The sequence below is a fragment of the Misgurnus anguillicaudatus genome, chromosome 21, assembly GCF_027580225.2.
Source record: "Misgurnus anguillicaudatus chromosome 21, ASM2758022v2, whole genome shotgun sequence".
Taxonomy (NCBI): Eukaryota; Metazoa; Chordata; class Actinopteri; order Cypriniformes; family Cobitidae; genus Misgurnus; species Misgurnus anguillicaudatus.
The window spans coordinates 49,076,741-49,095,365 of NC_073357.2; the positions used below are offsets into that span (position 1 = coordinate 49,076,741).

The window sequence follows — 18,625 nt, forward strand, 5'->3', positions numbered from 1 at the left end:
ATGGCCTGTAACAGCTTGTGATCCATTGCAATGAGTACCAAATGATTATATATAATTAAAAAAAAACATTTAAAAAATGATGTTGGACACCAAATGTACGTGCAATTATACAGTATAATTACCCACATGGTTGGTGGTAGAGCTGCAGTTAGTTAACTTGCAACAAAACATAAAAATGTCCCCCTGTGTTATATAACAGTACAGTCATTTTGGCAGTGCATTGTTGCTATGACAGTGTTTCTGGCATGTGATTGCCCTGGATAAGTTCATTTTTGGACATGCTGCAGCCAGCCAGCTGGTTGAGGTGATAAAGTGGTGAAACATTTAAGCTGTGTATGTGTACTGTACAGTGTATACTGTACTATGTGTGTCAAATGTATCCAAAATTTTGCTACAGGCATGTGTGAAAATGGCAACCTTTTGACTCCACATACATTTTTTATCTGTCTGTCTCTTTTCAGACATATGACCAAGCACGCCTGTAAGGTCCCTATAAGGGAGGTAGTGACCATTTATTGTGTTAGGGTGTATCTAAATCTCGAGGTCGTGAATCAGTATATCGTGTACACAGGTTGGAGCACTTATTTTACTGGGACGTGACTGCTTAAGCGAGATGTGATAACTCACAGCTGTTATTCATCAACAACCAGCAAAACTAATTTTGGACTTAATTTTAAAACACTTAAAACACTTGTTGAAATATATTGTGAAAACACTTTTATTATTATCTTAAGAATTTTAAATATTAAGTAGATTGTGGTCTCTTCATGTCTAGCCAGCCTGATCTCACGAATTTCCGTGGGATAGTCACAGAATTTTTTGCTCATTTTCCGTGGCATTCTCACGGATCTCCGCATTTTCCGTGGCCCTGTTACGGACTGTCTTTTTCAATGGCATTCTCACGGATTGGTTACTCAACTGTTTTGTCCTATTTTCTTACCATTTTCGCTTCGGTTTAGGGTTAGATTTACATGAAATGACATCCTTACCCAAACCCAACTCTAACCCTAACGACAGGCGACAATTGTTTAAAGTTTAGAAAATATAAAAGAATAAAGCAGAAAATATAGTATAAACCAATAGTTAAAATGACATACAAACGCAAACACCAAATCTAACCCTAAACCGAAGCGAAAATGGTTTAAAAATAGGAAAAAGCAGTTGAGTAATCAATCCGTGAGAATGCCACGGAAAAAGACAGTCCGTAGCAGGGCCACGGAAAAATGCCGAGATCCGTGAGAATGCCACTGAAAAATTGACTGTCCCACGGAACTTTGTGAGATCAGGTTGGTCTTGCGATGTGTGTTTATATTAAAAACAAAACAAATGTTTGTCTTTTCAAAAGTTCTGTCTTGTTTCATGTAGTTTATTGAGTTGGCTCACGCAATTTTGGTTGGGGAGCTTTAGAAAAGGAAACATGATTTCTCACTGTTTTTTGCGTTGCATTGTGGGAATGTTTAGGTAACAAATGTTCCAGTGCACTGGAAAGATTTCGCGATTGAGACAGCTCTTAACTCTTTCCTCACATTGACGAGTTATCTTGTCAATTAGGAGAAAACGTTTCCCTGCCAATTACGAGAATTTCTGGCTTTCCGCAAAACCGCTATTATCCACCAGGTGGCGCACTTCCGCAACTTTTATAACCCAGGAGTAACGCCTCACGTGAAAGCGAAGGAACTCCGTGTATGTTTTAAAGATCGCTCTGCATCTGATCCCTATCAAAAGTCCTTCGCAAAAATGAAATCATCTCAGCTTTTTGCTCAAAATTTTGTGTTTTTTAAGAAACCTACCCATATTTTAGAGGTGATAAAAAGAGAACTAATGAAGGTAGGATTAAACTATATATTTTGTTTGAAAGCAGAGTGTCTGTTCTTTCATTCAATATATTGTATGTTTATATATTTAAAGAAGAAAATTTTCTGGAAGTCATTAAACTTTTGTGAAAATCATTAAAAAGGCTGGTGCTGGCTGGCAACTTTTTTTTAATGCTGGTGGGGAAAGAGTTAAAATGGCCGACTCCCTGATCAGTGCCTTGACTACTGAACAAGGGAGCGGATTGAGACGCAGCTTAAATTTGTCTGTGGAGCTTTGCTGTCTGCTGCCTACAAAGGCAACTACATTATATGGCATCTATGTCAGACAATTTACTAACCACTCATGTAACGCTTTCTTTAAAAGACTATTTCACATTTCTTTTTGAGTCATACTTTTTGTTCTCTTATATTTTTGTAGTTAATGATGCAGATTTATCTCCATTATTCATCAGCCCTGAGTTTATTAGCCAACTATTGCAGCCTATTGTGTGTTCCCAGAACCTTCTGTAAGTCTGTCTGTTGCTAAGGATAAATACAGAAGACAGTGATGTACACAGTGTCTGTCCAATCACACACACAGGGCAACTTATCCACATCTATTTACGGTACCTAAGCTATTTTTAAACGGGCATTATTGGCAGTGTGATAAATTCTGGCGAAGTACTAACACGACAAAAATACAGCAAATACACACATTACAGACACAATGTCCTTTCTCCTGTCCACCGGCTTTATCTGTCGTGCTCACTCATTTCTTCCTCACTCTGTCCTGCATCAGCACTCTTGCAGAGAGTTTGGTCTTCCTCAATCTCTCATTATCTCACCCTAACACGCTATCCTTCCCCAGCAACTGTCTCAAACTGTAGATAGATACCAAGACAATGAGAGAGAGAGAGAGAACTGCTATTTTGGCAATCAAGTCTCTTGCCCTCTTGCTCTGTTCTATAGCAACAAAAGCTTACTGTATCTAATAATTTAAAAGTGACTCTTTTCATTTTAGCTTAACTTAAAATGCTTTACAGTGTTATGCAATGGACCAGGGTAGGGCTGCACAATATATTATTTCATCATTGACATTGCGTGCATCTGCAATAGTTACATCACACTACATGCATTGAATTTTTTATGAAACCTATTTGAGATGCATTTGCGGGTGTTACGCTATATAATAATGCTTCTAAACGTTCTGAGAGAAATCTGTGAGCCATCTAAGAAATGCAAGGCAAAAGTTCATTCCTCGTTTGTTGAAGTCATCCAGCGGGGACTGCTATATTTACAAATGCCATAAATATAACCATAGATGCTGGAGTGGGGTTAAGAATAAACAAACAAGTCATGCAGCATATCGCAATATACATCGCAGAAAAACAAAATATTGCAATTTTAGACCCAAAAAAGTAACAGTGTTTCCTCTGGGAAAATAAGGCCACACACATAGTAAGATTTATTATTAATGTCGCTCATTTTCTTATTTTAATCTTCATTTCCATAGTAAAAAATCTTAACACTTGATAACATTTTTTACAGAATTTATTCATGGATTTTGTGAACTTGGAATGATATATTTTTTTCCACCTATAGTAGTCCAGAGTTCGTACACCAGCCAATGTCTTTTTAGCTTCATGAACACATTACCTTACTGGATGAGAGTGGTCACATGGTAAAGCAGATCAACTGGCGTCATAAATTTGTTTTTTGATTATATCTCTGTGCATTAATCCACTCATTCATCTACACACAAACACTTACATACACACAACCTCATACACAAAATATTGACTTTAACCACATTCAATGCCCACTTATGTTCTATATGAGTGTCAAATGATTTTTCCAATGTACCATTTGTACATTTTCACATTCCTTTAGTGTAGTTGGCATCCTTGTAATCCGTATTTGCTGGAATAGCATTGACGTTTTTATCGGTTGATCTGGTTCAGATCGATTGTGCGTGTTCACTTCCAATCCCAGTGATTCAAAGAAAAGCAAATGAATCGAATGCCACCATGTTTTTCTGAAACCCACGAAGTTGTAAGTTCTCATTTCCAACTTTCTTTAAGTTGTATAGTTTTCGCTCAGAATAACTCTTGTTTCAAGTTTCATTAATGAGTTTTTTCTTTCCCCTGATTCTTGACTTTTATCTTGACTGTCTGACCTCTCGCTGGCTTGTCCTTTTCTCTATTGATTGCACCAATCAACACGCTGTGGGATCTTCAACAACTTAAGCCCCCTCAAAAGCTTTACCTGCAAAGTTTTCATCTCACCTTCGAACTCTTTTCATCCCTTATACATTCATCTTGACTTCCTTTCTCTCATTAATCTACTTGTCTGTCTCGTCTGTCTTCTGACTCTCTACACCACACTTTCCTCCAGTTCTTCTCTTTTGTCTTCTTCCTTTTTATCCTTTGCATTCGTAGCCTCAGCGTTTGGAGGGTTGGAATTGGAGTTGGTGGTGTTGTAGGCACGGATGTATCCTCGCGCATTTCGTGCTTGGAAGTCGCCGCTGCTGGTTGTTGAGGTGCTTGTTGCTGAGCTGCACTGGACCAGCATGCCATGTAGCGACTGGCTCCGTTTGGTCCAGATTACACTGAGTCTCTTGGCGTAGCTGTAGCAGGCCGTTGTCGCGATTTCACCCATATCGAACGATGAACTTCTCTTGTAACGCAGCGCACTATGCGGGGGGCTCTCGTGGGACAAAATAGGGCTCTGATACGCCAGAGACGAATTCCACTGGTTCTCCGTGCCTCCTCGACGGACCACGATGCCCCCTCCTGTGCTGAACCGCCTATTACCGAGATTTGTGCTGTATGTAGGAGGCGGTGCCAAACTCACAGTGGCACGTTTGCCTGTGTCTTTATTGGTTGTGCGGAGTTTCAGTTGTTGCGCTCCTAATTGACGTGGCGGACGTGGCAGTGTGGAGGGCGAATGATTACCGGGGGTGTAATACAAAGACATTTGCTCTTTATCCGGCGTATACGGTGGGAGCGGTCTCAAAGAAGCCATCTCCACCTCCAGTCCTGCCCTGAACTCCTCCAGATTCACTTTGGGCTTTGGGAGGGTTTTTGGTTTCACTCTGGACGTAGGTTTGGGCGGTGACCCCAACCCTCCCTCCGCAACGTTTTGTTTCTGAACGAGCCCGTTGGGAAGCACCACCATCATAACATTCCCACTGCCATTGTTCTGAGAAAACACGTCAGCTCCCTTTCCAGAAAGAGGCGGGGAGTCTGTTCCTGAGCATCCCACCTCTTCTCCTATCTCGCGATGGTCGTCATGGTTACTGCACACACGGTGACGCACCATCAGCGCCACAGTAAACACCAGCAGCGTTACCACAACAACTCCGCCAACCAGAATAGTAAGAGTCCCGCCCAGGAAGTGGGCTTGTAGAGAACGACAGTCAGGGTAATTGTCCTTGGTACTAAACTGCGTGCAACCAAGGACCTTTGTGGCAGCCATGGAAGTGACTGTGTCATCAAAAATGGCTAGCACGCACAAATTGTAGTCCGTTCCAGAGACAAGGTTTTTTAGTAGGAAGCTGTCACTCGTGGGGGGACGAATCCTAAGAGAGAAAAGAGAAAACGGAGAGAAAAAGAATGAGGTTAATAACCTCAGGCAATTACCCTCTCCTCATGCCACCACAATGAAACAGCATTTTGCTCGGACACTTGTTCCTGAAACCGATTTTCAGTCCACTGTTGTCACACAAAAGCATAACTAATATAATGGAAATGTGCAGTGCTTTTCTGCTAGCAATATTAAGACCTTCCCAAACAATACATCTGATATCGGCATATAATTACAGGCTCTGATCAAGACCTTGACACATTTAGAATGCAGCTTTAGTCACAGTATTAAAACCCCATTATACTCCCACATACTGTTCTCTTTCGCATTCTCGCTTTCTTTCATTCTTCCCGTCCAAAGAAATTCATTTTGCTGGCACCTACCGTCCACTAATCCTAATGGGTTTAATTATGCCTTAAAAGACACATTGCACATGTAATATTATTACAATAAAATATAAGATTTTTTATTATGGAGAAGTTGGCTTTTGTAAGGGGTTCATGAGTTTTTAGTATTAATTTGCATCTTGGCCATAACATTCATGTCCATGTGAGTATTTGAAATATAACCCTGCCTTTGAAGGAGAATCAAAGTTTGAATTCAATCTTTGATTTCAATCTGACCTTACTTAGTCAATATTAAAATTATCAAGGTTATATTTTTACAGAATGTTTATTACATTATTTTTAGGTAAATCACAATAAGATGACTTTACGCATTATTCAGTCCGCCGCTATGTTGATTCCACACCGAGGCTGTAAGGGATGGACGTCCAGAGCGTGCACTTTAAACTTGTTGTTTTGAAAATACATCATTTTACAAATTGCCACAGGACAAAGAACCTCAGAAAACGTGGATTGTTAAAATTAGAAAGGACATTTGACCTAATTTGAGATGAGAATTGCGCAGTGTATACATCCGTTTTGGCTAATGGCTAATTTCTCATGTTGTAAGCATGTTTACTTTGTATTAGGGCTGGGCCAATACCACTTTTTCATGTCTGATACCAATGTCCATATCACAACCTTGAGTATCTGTCGATACCGATCCAATATAATTTCTATCGCCCTTTTAATCAATTAAAGGGATAGTTTGGCCAAAAATGATACTAAACCCATGATCCACTCACCCCGAAGCCGTCCGAGATGCACATGTCCATCATTTTTCAGACGATGATAAATAAAGGTCTTCTGAGGGTAATCCGTGCGGTGCTGTTGTAGAAACATCCACATCCAAAACTCCACAAACGAAAACAACCTGCATCCGGTAATGCCGCCATCCCAGTCGCGTCCGCACTCAAGATCAGAGCTTTACACAGCGTACGGAGGTTTCTCTGCTGCTGCTCTGTGCCCCCGCCCTCCGAATTTGTCATACGTCACTAAGAAAAGTGCGTACACTACGCTAATACTCTCTCCTGAATACAGAGGAGTCTAAGATGGCGGCGCCACCGGAAGGTAGTCATTTTGGTTTACAAAGTTCCAAATATGGACACTTCCACAACAGCACCGCGCGGATTAGAAGACCTTTATTTATCATCGTGGAGCTGTTTGGATTTATTTTGTGAAGGATGGATGCAAAATTTTTGGACTTAAAGGTCGTGGACCCCGTTACTTCACATTTAATTAACTGAAAGATCTAAAACATTTTCTAAAATAACTGAAAATGTGTTCGTCCGAAAAACGATGGACATATGCATCTCGGACAGCCCGGTGGTGAGCAAATCATGGGTCCAATATCACTTTTGGCTGAACTATCCCTTCAAGCTGCAAATAACACATTTGTTAGCCGTACAAAAAGCTTAAACAGAGCTACAGGACAGTTTTACTGTCCAACAAATGACTGTGCATATTCAAGACTCAATGAAACATTGTGCAATACTGCTGCTTTGTTTTTATTTAAATGTTTCAAACAGACTAGTAGGAACATTTTTAGTTAGTCAGCACAAAAATTCAAAATGAAATGTAAGGTGTAACTTTGGAAAATTGAAACTGTGCAATTTCATGTTGCTCAGCAAGTCACGTTTTACGCCAAGTTGCCATGACAAGGTCCGTGTTGGTATTGGAACAGATTGTACTCCCCAACTTCTAAAATATTCGATTTGGCCATTTTGCCAATATCGGACTAATATCGACACTGAATATCATGTCGGCCTACCCCTACTTTGTACAGAACATAAGAGTATGTCCCATGTATTTTCTCCATTATGTTTTTTAAGACATGATTGACTTAATATCTTGATAACAAGCTAATTATGTCCAGTTTGTTGTGCAAGGATTGTTAGAGGTAAAACCCTATATTATTATTATTCCCTTTATTTAGAGATAAAACTTTCTGAGATTAAAAATCTCTTACAAAAGTGACCTTGCCAAGATGAGCAAAATGTTACAAATTTTGTACAAAAAAAATGTACAAATGTTATTTAGTTAGAAATGAATCCTGTTTCTGTTGATTCCAGGCAATGTGCTTAAAAACATAACAGAGAAAAGATTTTAACGTATTCATGCTTTGCATTTTGTAATCTGTACGAAACTGAGATATGCACTTAGTTAAAGGACTATATTAGTGTTTTATAGAAAAATAAGCATTAGGCATGTTGCGATAGTTGGTGTAACCGGTGATACACGGTGCTTTAGGCTCTCGCCGATTAAATCACTTGTCAACCATGGCACTGTCTTCCACCGTCTTTTTGTTTTTTTTTCTTGTAATTACATTATTTAGTTTCGTTAGAGAGCATACACAAAAAACGAAATGCGTCTCCTGCCTGAATTCAGTGCGAGCTCAACGTATGTCACATCACAGAGCAGCAGTTGTCAGATTTCATTTATTACTGTCAGAGTGTGTCGGGCGAACTGACAGACAATGACGATGGCAGAAGCCGCGTGATTACTCGTTTAGTTATAATGTACATATATAATGTTTAATATAAACAAGATCGTTTTGTTGTCGTTTTTCATTAAAAACAATAATAAACCCATCATTTAAACAGCGCTTTAAATGGAGAAAGAGCTGGTTGCTCAGCTTGGCACTGGTGGGCTTTCGTCAGAAGTACCTGCGCACACTAGCTCAAGCACTTAATTAAAACAATTGTTGCCTTCGCATCACATGTGGATTCATAAGCGATTTAACGCAGCGTACGTGCATGCACATTTATAAGCCCCTCCCACCCGTTGATACCGGTATCACCGTGTTTGTCACATGCTGATTAACCGGTGGGAAAATTCTTGTTACCACAATAAGAAATAAGTGATTAGCCAACAGATTGCACTGCTCTCTTTTTTTAAAATCTGGTAATATGTCCCTTCTCATTTTAACCATTCATGATAAGTTCTTTGACCTCTGTAAATGTGTAAAATTATGTATTTTCTGTGTTTTGATGCCTGAATGACCAGCATCCCTGTACAAAACAATAGGTTAAAAGTGCACGCTCTGGATGTCCATGCTTATCTCTTCAGTAAAGCCGGTTCGGTGATTAGTAATAAACCGCCATCACCTGCTTTCAGATGGAGCATCATTTACTACACAGAGCTGTAGTTCATAGAGAAGCTAGGCAAATTTGCATAGATTATCGGAGTCGATTTTCCTCGATTTTGAATGCGATTTTGCCTAGCTTCTCTGTGAAATATGGCTTTGTGTAGTAAATGCCACTCCATCTGAAAGCAGGTAATGGCGATTTACTACTAATCAAGAAACCAGCTTTACTGATGAACGATTTTTGGCACAGTCCTAATGTCCATTCCTCACAGCCTCGTTTTGGAATCAACATGGCGGCAGGCTGAATAAGGCGTATATGTGGTGCTATTTTAAGGCAAATTGTTTACATTTTTCATTGCATCACCAGCAGCACTGTGAAATAATGATGGTCTCAAGAAAAGTTTCCTAACATTCCCGCAACTTTTCCCTGCAAATGGTTTGTGCAAAACAGCTCACACCATTGAATGAAGTAGGACATTGATATGGTAAGCAGTTCATACAGACATTCTGGAGCAACAGTGTTTACCTTTTTCAGGGAAGTTGCCCTGCGAACTGATTTTAAGCTTGGATAAAAGGAAATGTTTTTACATATTAATCCACTTTCAATATTTGTTCTGTTGAGTCTGGAGATTTGACTGTTTGTTTTCAGAGATAAATGCGCAGGCTTAATTTGTTTATTGAATCAATAAAGTTATAAAAAGATTCTCCTGCTCCACGCACTGTCTGTCTGTGCTGCTCTGTCATTGGGGTCTGAATCTATTAAGCCCGGCTGTGCTGTAAATTATGAGTTAATGTTCAAGGTCACTCTGTCTGCCCTCTTACAGCTTTGTATTTTCAGACTCTCTGTAGATATGTACACGCTTGTTTTGTTGTTTAAGCTACTAGAAGAGATCTGCTATTTAAATAAACATGAAACAACATCTCAGTTGTTGTATGCATGCTAGTACATTGACACACTTTAAACTGACTGACTTTGAGCTTGTAAAAAAACATGATGTTGAACTAAGTATAGCGTACCTGGAGGTGGATTCCTGATTTATCCAGCTTAGTAGGTGCTCTAAGTGTCAATGACGGAGAGAGCGTTAATTAGTCCATTTGCGGTTGCATTAATTTAGCATATATGTGTGACCCTGGACCACAAAACCAGTCATAAGAGTCAATTTTTGGAAATTGAGATTTATGGATCATCTGAAAGTTGAAGAAATAGCTTTCCATTGATGTACACAATATTTGGCAGAGATACAAATATTTTTTTTTTTAAATCTGGAATCTTACGGTGCAAAATATTGAGAATATTAGCAACACATATTACTAATGATAAATAAATGTTTGATATAATTACGGTAGGAAATGCATAAAATATATTTTTGAAACATGATAGCCTAATTATTTTTGGCATAAAAAAGAAACAATATATGTGACGCAGACAATGTATTGTTGGCTTTTCCACAAATATACCTGTGTGACTTAAAGGGGACATATCATGAACGTCTTTTCCATGTTTAAGTGCTATAATTGGGTCTCCAGTGCTTCTTTCAACCTAGAAAATGTGAAAAAGTTCAACCCAGTCACAAAGTTTTGGTAAACCATTCTCTGGAAGCATGTGAAAAAATGGAAATTTGGCTCCCTTTGTGATGTCAGAAGGGGATAATACCACCCCTTAATCTGCACTATCCAACCATGGCACTGCCATTTAGTGGAAAGATCAGCTCATTTGCATTTTAAAGGACACACCCAAAACGACACATTTTTGTTCACATCTACAAAATGGCAATTTTAACATGTTATAATGAATTATCTGTGGGGTATTTTGAGCTAAACTTCAGATATGTACTCTGGGGACACCAAAGATTTATTTGACATCTTAAAAAAGTCTTCTGAAATGTCCCCTTTAATACTGGTTTTGTGGTCCATATCTCGGTTTTGTGATGTCATTCATGTGTTTCTGTAATGTTCCTAAAAGTGGATCCAAAATTTTGTGAATTGAACACAACCATACTAATTAATTTGGAAAAGGATAAAGACAGACAAGCTGTACTCAGTGGTGAAATTGACAGATGTGACAAATTGAAAGCGTGATCCAGATATTGGCAGGGCAGACAGATGTTGGCTTGTGTACTGAGCAGGTAGACGTGACCTATAGCCTTCTTCGTCAGTGTGTTTATGAGTATGAATCATCATGTTGTTTTAGTTTGTAACGGATAGTTTGTAACGGATATAATGCCTGTTGCAAGAATGTTCCAATTATATGGCTTCCCATAGGAAGAAACATCCCAAATGAGATGTAATGTAGCCTCTTGGGGAAAAGTTTTTTATAGTTAGGAAACTACATGTATCAGGAAACAGTATTTATCAAAATAAAGCAAAAGGAAACGATCACAAATGGTCATAAATTAATTTTAAGATTTATTCCAAATTTTCTTGATTTGTTGCAATTTGTGCACACATAAGTCTGTAAACTGTACTGTATAGTAGCCTAAATAGATTAAGTGTGTCATTTATATATTACAGTAAGTGGGTCATGGCCTCAATGAATAGTACAGAAGCAAATGCCATTTATAGAGAACAAAAATGAATTGAAGAGAGCAAAATGGTCCCTAGATGTCACTGGGCAAGTACCCTTTAAAAAGTCCTAATGTGCTCCTTTTATGTACAGATATGTATACATTTGGTACCTCTGATGTACTCCCATGAACTCTTGAAGTTGAAAGGTGTACTTTTTTAAAGGGGGACCGCCCCCAGTGATAGGCTCTATTTTTATTTTCCTGAAAGTGTGTTTTCAGCATAAAGAAGGTAAAAAATACTCTTGATCTTCGAAAGAGTTCGCCCCCCGACCCCACTGAGGACATTTATAGAGTCATGGGCTGCCCAGAACCAATGAAAACCAAATTAAGGGCAGACAATCTGTGTTGTTGCGATAGAGCACCCTATGAGGAAAACAATTTTTATCTGGATTGTCAACCTTCATTGCTGTGCATTTTTCAGAAGAGGGAGTTTGACCTTTTCGTCAAGTGCCTTTTATTTGTGTGTCTGTGTGTGATGGAACAGATTTTGCTGTCAAACATCAACAAATGCACACACACTCATGCTGCTATACAAACTGACAGGGAAATGTTTTGTGAAACTGGTGACACAGAAACAGGCAATTATTAGAACAGTCTAATAATAGAGGGATGGGGGATGGAGTCAGAACGATAGGAAAGGAGACAGAAAAGACTTTTGTCTTTACTAACTTGATCTTCAACGGATTGCTTTTATACTCTAAACCCAACCCTGCTGGTTTCCTTTCACACGTTTTCCTTCCATCATCACCTAGTTAATGTCAGTCTTTAAATTACTGCCTATTTCTATATTCTTTACATGAAGCACGGGTTTCATTTATCAGAGAGCAAATGTGTTCTGAAATCAGTGTCTTTTTATTGTAGTGTTTGCTTTCTACAACAGTATAAGCTCTACAACAAATTTAATTGACCAAGTCTGGACCTGTACACTGTACGAAAGGATGTGTTAATTTTTTACACATTTCGTGTTATGCTATTTAACACATTATGTGCCCTTTTTTTACACAGTATTGGAAGGTTTCCCAGAGAGGACTTATCCTAGTCTCAGACTAAAATGCATGTTTGAGCTGCTTTAATTTTAAAACACCCCAGTACCATTGTTTTATCTCAAGATGCACACCAGCAGTGTTGAGGAAAGTATTACAATATTAAGTTACTCCCCAAAAATGTAACTAATTGCGTTACTTACTTACTTTTTATGGAAAGTAATACTTACGTTACACTGCAAAAAATGATGTGTTAATTGTGTGTGTCATGCCATTTAAGGCGTTATTTCATGTCAAAATAAATGAAAGGGCCAATGCAAGTTGTGTTAAAAACAGTGATGGGAGCAACGCGTTACAAAGCAACTCCGTTACTGTAATTCCACTACTTTTAGCGGTAATGAACATGTAATGAAGTATTTTTTTTAAATCAAATTATTAATTGTGACGCCCCCCATGGTCCTCCAACATTAGATCAGAAATATCTTGTCTGCAAGTGTTCATTTATCACAAAATAGAGTAACGCGAGTAACAAACCCATTTATATTTGACTAATTGGAACTGCATTACTTAATTAAAAAAAAATACTTTGTTACAAGTTTATTACCATTAAAAGTAGTGGAATTACAGTAACGGAATTAATTGTAACGTGTTACTCCCATCACTGTATTTAACACAACTTGTGTTGGCCCTTTCATTTATTTTAACATGAAATAATGCCTTGAATGGCATGACACACACAGTGTGTAAAAGGTTAACACATAATTTTTTGCAGTGTACCTTTTGTGTTACCTTTTGAGTTAATTTTACGTTACTTTTTCTTACTTGGCTGAGGCTTGATCTCTTTCAGGCCTTTTTAGGTGTTTGTTATGACTGAGAGATTCTTCATTCAGAAATTGCATATTTCCATGGCAAAAATGTCAAGTTCTGGCCTGTCATCTCCATTTCTGACTCAAACTATTCCCGCTTAGTCGCGCAAGGATAGACTGCCTAATTTTACATGACTACGTTCAGTTTAACTCTTTCTCCACCATTGACGAGATATCTCGTCAATTAAGAGAAAACGCTTCCCCGCCAATGACGAGTATTTCCGTCTTTCCGCAATACCGCTATTATTCACCAGGTGGCACCCTTCCGCAACTTTTTAAATGTGGTGTTTTTGCAGAAACCTACCCATATTCAAAAGCTAATTACAAAAGAACTACTCAAGGTAAGGATGAAACGTTTTTTTTTGTTTGAAAGCAGAGGGTCTGTTCTTTCATTTGGTATATTGTATGTTTATATATCTGAAGAAGAACATTTTCTGGAAGGCATTAAACTTTGGTGAAAATCATGAAAAACGCTGGCGCTGGCTGGCAACTTTTTTAAAAAAAATGCTGGCGGTGAAAGAGTTAATTAAATAAAAAAAATTATTTAACTGAAAAGTAACTTGAATTACTTTTTTAAAAAGTAACTCAAATATTAATGTTTACATATAAAGTAATGCTTTACTTTACTCGTTACCTCAGAAAAGTAATATTATTACGTAATGCACATTACTTGTAATGCGTTACCCCAAACACTGCACGCCAGTATTGTTTTTTGTAAGATTTCTTTGTAAAAACTACTTAAATGTCCTAAAATACCTAAGGCCTAGTCCTGGATTAATCTAAACCCTGTTCGGAAAACCACCCCATGTGTCATTTTGTGTTAATTGTTGTGGTAAAAAGTAACACAAAATGTGTTGTTCCAATAATAACACAGAAATGTGTGTATTCTCAGACATCGCATGTCCCTAAACTAACACTGATTGTGTTGTTTTTAACACAGTCATTCTAAGAATGAATTTGAGCTATATATTTACGGATAGCAGTAGGCTAGAGAGGATTATGAATGTTCAGCTAAATGTGTTATGACACACTTGTACTAACTATGTTAGCTCAGCTAACTTTATCTCCAAGCACTTTGTGTATGGCAGTGTTTTTAATTTCAGTCATGCGTTTTACCATTTCAATTACTGCTTGTTTGTTGTTGCCTTTTTGAGAGCTCGTCCAATTATCAGGTAGGGCTTCCAGAGGAGAACAAAAATACATGGATTGAAAGTCAAATGTAATGGACAGTTACTAGTCCTCATGATAAAAACTCCCATTGAAGCTTAAGATCAGGGCATGATGCAATGATATATAATAGTGTACATCAGGGTATCCCGCAGGAAATTTGTTAGTTAAGGTGGTAGGGTTGGGCGGGTGGTCAAAGGGGCAGGGCATACGCGTCATGTTAAAAATAAAAATATTTTTATTTAAAACTTTTGAAGAAACTATTACAGAAAATGAATTAAATTATTAATTAATTAAATGTTTTTAACAGATATTTAGGTGCGTTTCACAAATGTTTTAACACACTATTCTCTGAGATGTTTTATCAACTGGCTAGTTATCCTCCAGACAGTGACGGTCCGCACCACATCTTTCTCTCTTTTCGGCCCTGTGGTGCGCATGCCCGCTCGCGGTGTAAAGATGCACTTGACGGCCTGTTGTGCAGCGAAATTATTATTTTTTGGATGACCTAGTTAAGGTGGTAGGGTTTCCCAACTTAGGTGGGCCGCCCGAACTGCAAAGTGCTGTGGGAAACCCTGTACATACTGATAAATAAATAGATATACAGTCTAAGAATGCTGTATTGTTTTTACCTCAAGGCTGGGTAAATATTGGACAGAAAACACCACTGGTTTAATGATTACCTATTGTTTCAACAACCCAGCATTGAGTCGTTTTTTTTATCCCGGCACCCTAAGATTCTTTTGAAACAGTGTTGAATATGTAGGTTCCCCTCTATTCTGGGCTGATATTAGCTGCTTTCTTACATTGTTTGCTCCTTTATTGTTTGCTAAAACTGTTTTAATGGTTTTGTTTTTAAAGAATTGAGTACAATTATTATTATTTTTCTTCACATTACAGGGAGTGCAGAATTATTAGGCAAGTTGTATTTTTGAGGATTACTTTTGTTATTGTACAACTACAGAGCTCTTGGTCAATTCAAAATGTTAACAAACCCTCAAACCTGAACATTTAAGTACTAAAAGTGAAATTTTGGCTTTCTTAAGAGAATATTTCTATGTACATCATTATTAGGCAACTATTAGTGTGCAGAATTATTAGGCAACTAAATGAAAAACAAAGATTTTACCATCTCACTTGTTTTTTTTCACCTGTTAAAGTGAGAATAATGAACAAACTCTACATTTACAAATAAAAATGTAATAAAAAAATTTAAAATAAAAAATATATAAACTCAGTGACCAATATAGCCACCCTTCATTTGGATAACAGTCACAAGGCTTCCATTCACGAATTCAGTCAGTTTCTTGATCTGGTCTGAACCAACATTTTGTGCAGACGCAACCACAGCCCCCCAGACACTGCCCAGAGAGGTGTACGGTTTACCTTCACTGTAAATGTCCTGCTTAAGAAGGGATCAAAAGGTCTCAATAGGGTTTAAGTCAGGTGAAGAAGGGGCCATGTCACTAGTTTTTCACCTTTAAGGCCTTTACTGGCCAGCCACTCAGTTGAGTACTTTTATGCATGTGCTAAAGCGTTGTCCCGCATACATAAGTCTTCTTGAAAGATGCAGATCCCCCCCTGCACCACTGCTTGAAGAAAGTGTCCTCCAAAAATTGGCAGTAGGTCTGAGAGTTGTTTTTTATTTCCATTTTCAACCCAAAAAGGTCCAATAAGCTCATCTTTAATAATACCTGTCTGTGCCTGCCTGCCTGTAATGTAGAAGACACTTTCTTCAAGCAGTGGTACAGGAAGGAGTTTGCATCTTTCAAGGAGACTGATTATTTTGCAGAACGGCGTTCCATCGCATGCATCAAGGTGCTCCACTGCATGGCTGGTATGTAAAGGCCTTAGAGATGAAAATTGAATGCCATGGCCCCCTTCTTCACCTGACTTAAAACCTATTGAGAAATTTTGATTCCTTCTTAAGCAGGACATTTACAGTGAAGGTAAACGTACACCTCTCTGAACAGTGTCTGGGAGGCTGTGGTTGTGGCTGCACAGGGTGTTGGTTCGGACCAGATCAAGAGACTGGCTGAGTCCGTGGGTGGAGGGCTTGTGGCTGTTGTCGAAAAGAGGGGTGGCTATATTGGTCACTGAGTTTATGTATGTTTTTATTTTTTATTGTTTTATTAATTTTTTTTGTAAGAGTAGAGTTTGTTTAATATTCTCACTTTAACAGGTGAAAAAAAACAAATGAGATGGTGGAATCTTTGTTTTTCATTTAGTTGCCTAGTAATTCTGCACACTAGTGGTTGCCTAGTGATGGTGTGAATAGAGGTGTTCTCTTAGGAAAGCCAAAATTTCACTTGTACTACTTAAATGTTCAGGTTTGAGGGTTTGTTGGCATTTTGAGTTGGCCGGGAGCTCTGTAGTTGTACAATAACAAAAGTAATCCTCAAAAATACAACTTGCCTAATAATTCTGCACTCCCTGTAGTATAATTTCAAACATTTAAACATAACAGCCACGGAAAACATTGAGAGACCACTCCAGTTTTGTCTTTAATAATCATTTCTACGTTTATTGACACTATTTCAGACCAGTGTTTGTTGAATTCAAATAAAAGCAAACCTCAGGAATGACATAAAGTCACCCAACAGCAATGTAAGAGACTGATGCCAAAACACATAAAAGATGTGATTAAAAATCTGGGCTATTTCATCAAATATTAACTTTTAACTATTCCTAAAATGCATGTTAAAACATTAGTGTTGTGTTTTTGAAAAATGAAATCAAAATTTGCCCATTTATCAAGCTGTCTGTCTGTCTGTCTGTGTGTCAGTAAAAGAAAGAAAAAAAATTTAACATATATTTGTCCTATAGATATTGTTATTTACTTTGTGTGTGCCAAATCTACAGTATTAGTTTTACCAGTTATTTTAAGGTATGGATTCTGTGATTTTATTTTTAAACCTTTATAAAATCTTGAACTCGATTTCTCTCAAAGTTGACTTTGCTGACTCTTATCAACTTCAAACAGGTGTAGCTATGTAATTTTTTGTCAGATTTCAACAAATCATTCATGATTTTTAAAGAGACACTCCACTTTTTTTAAAATATGCTCATTTTCCAACTCCCCTAGAGTTAAACATTTGATTTTTACCTTTTTGGAATCCATTCAGCGCTGAAATCCGTGTCTGGCGGTACCACTTTTAGCATAGCTTAGCACAATCCATTGAATCTGATTAGACCATTAGCATCGCGCAAAAAAATAACCAAAGAGTTTCAATATTTTTTCTATTTAAAACTTGACTCTTCTGTAGTTACATCGTGTACTAAGACCGACGGAAAATTAAAACTTTGCTGCTGTCTCCTTGGTTACTTTCAATAGCAGGGGACTATTTTCAGGCACTGCGTAATATCATTGCGCCTCCTGCAGCCATGTTACAGCAGCAAAGTTCTTGATTATTACTCCGGTATGAGAGTATAGTTCCTAGTCATATCTGCCTAGAAAATCACACCTTTAATTTTCCGTCTGTCTTAGTACTCAATGTAACTACAGAAGAGTCAAGTTTTAAATAGGAAAAATATTGAAACTCTTTGGTTATTTTTGAGCGTGATGCTAATGGTCTAATCAGATTCAATGGATTATGCTATATGCTAAAAGTGGTACCTACAGATCTGGAGATCAGCTGAATGAATTCCAAAATGGTAAAAATCGAGTGTTTAACTTTAGGGGAGCTGGAAAATTTGCATTTTTTTAAAAAAGTGGAGTGTCCCTTTAATAATGAATGTCACAATATAAATTCCTAATTTTTGAAAATGTGCTCATTACGACTCAATACCCAGCACAGGTCACAAATAATCTTTAAGTGGTCACTTAACTTTTTTTGTGACTGTATGTCTTCAGATCAAAATGTTTCACAATTTTTCTCATTTTTAACAAAGCTAAACACCCAGACACTAAACCAAAGCCATGATAAAAGCTTTCCCCCTACCAGTAATCTCTCTCATTCTAGATATCTCACTCTCCACTCCTCTTTCTCATGTCGTGGTGGCCGTCAGGAAGATTGGTTGTGACATACTTATTGGCACTATAGTTTAAGTTCATTTATAGACTTCATTATTCTTTCCCTTGAGTCTTGTGTCAAATTCTCCATCTCCACCTATATCCCACCCATTTCTTTATTTCTCATTCCCTCTCTCTCTCTTTCCTTATCTCTCTACCAGCCTCTCTGTCAGTTTCAATGTCT

At 37.9% G+C, this 18,625-nt stretch overlaps 2 protein-coding genes across 3 annotated transcripts in view; one reads left to right on the forward strand and one right to left on the reverse strand.

Annotated features, from left to right (window-relative positions):
* Nucleotides 1–18,625, forward strand: part of pcxb (pyruvate carboxylase b) — a 292,116-nt gene that overhangs the window by 164,915 nt on the left and 108,576 nt on the right. The gene's annotated exons all lie outside the window — the stretch shown is intronic.
* Nucleotides 1,846–18,625, reverse strand: part of LOC129448877 (leucine-rich repeat and fibronectin type-III domain-containing protein 4) — a 41,582-nt gene continuing 24,802 nt past the window's right edge. Inside the window, exon 4 of the mRNA XM_055211568.2 lies at nucleotides 1,846–5,373. Within this exon, the coding sequence (XP_055067543.2) occupies nucleotides 4,167–5,373 (1,207 nt within the window). The 3' untranslated portion in view covers nucleotides 1,846–4,166. The remainder of the gene's footprint in view (nucleotides 5,374–18,625) is intronic.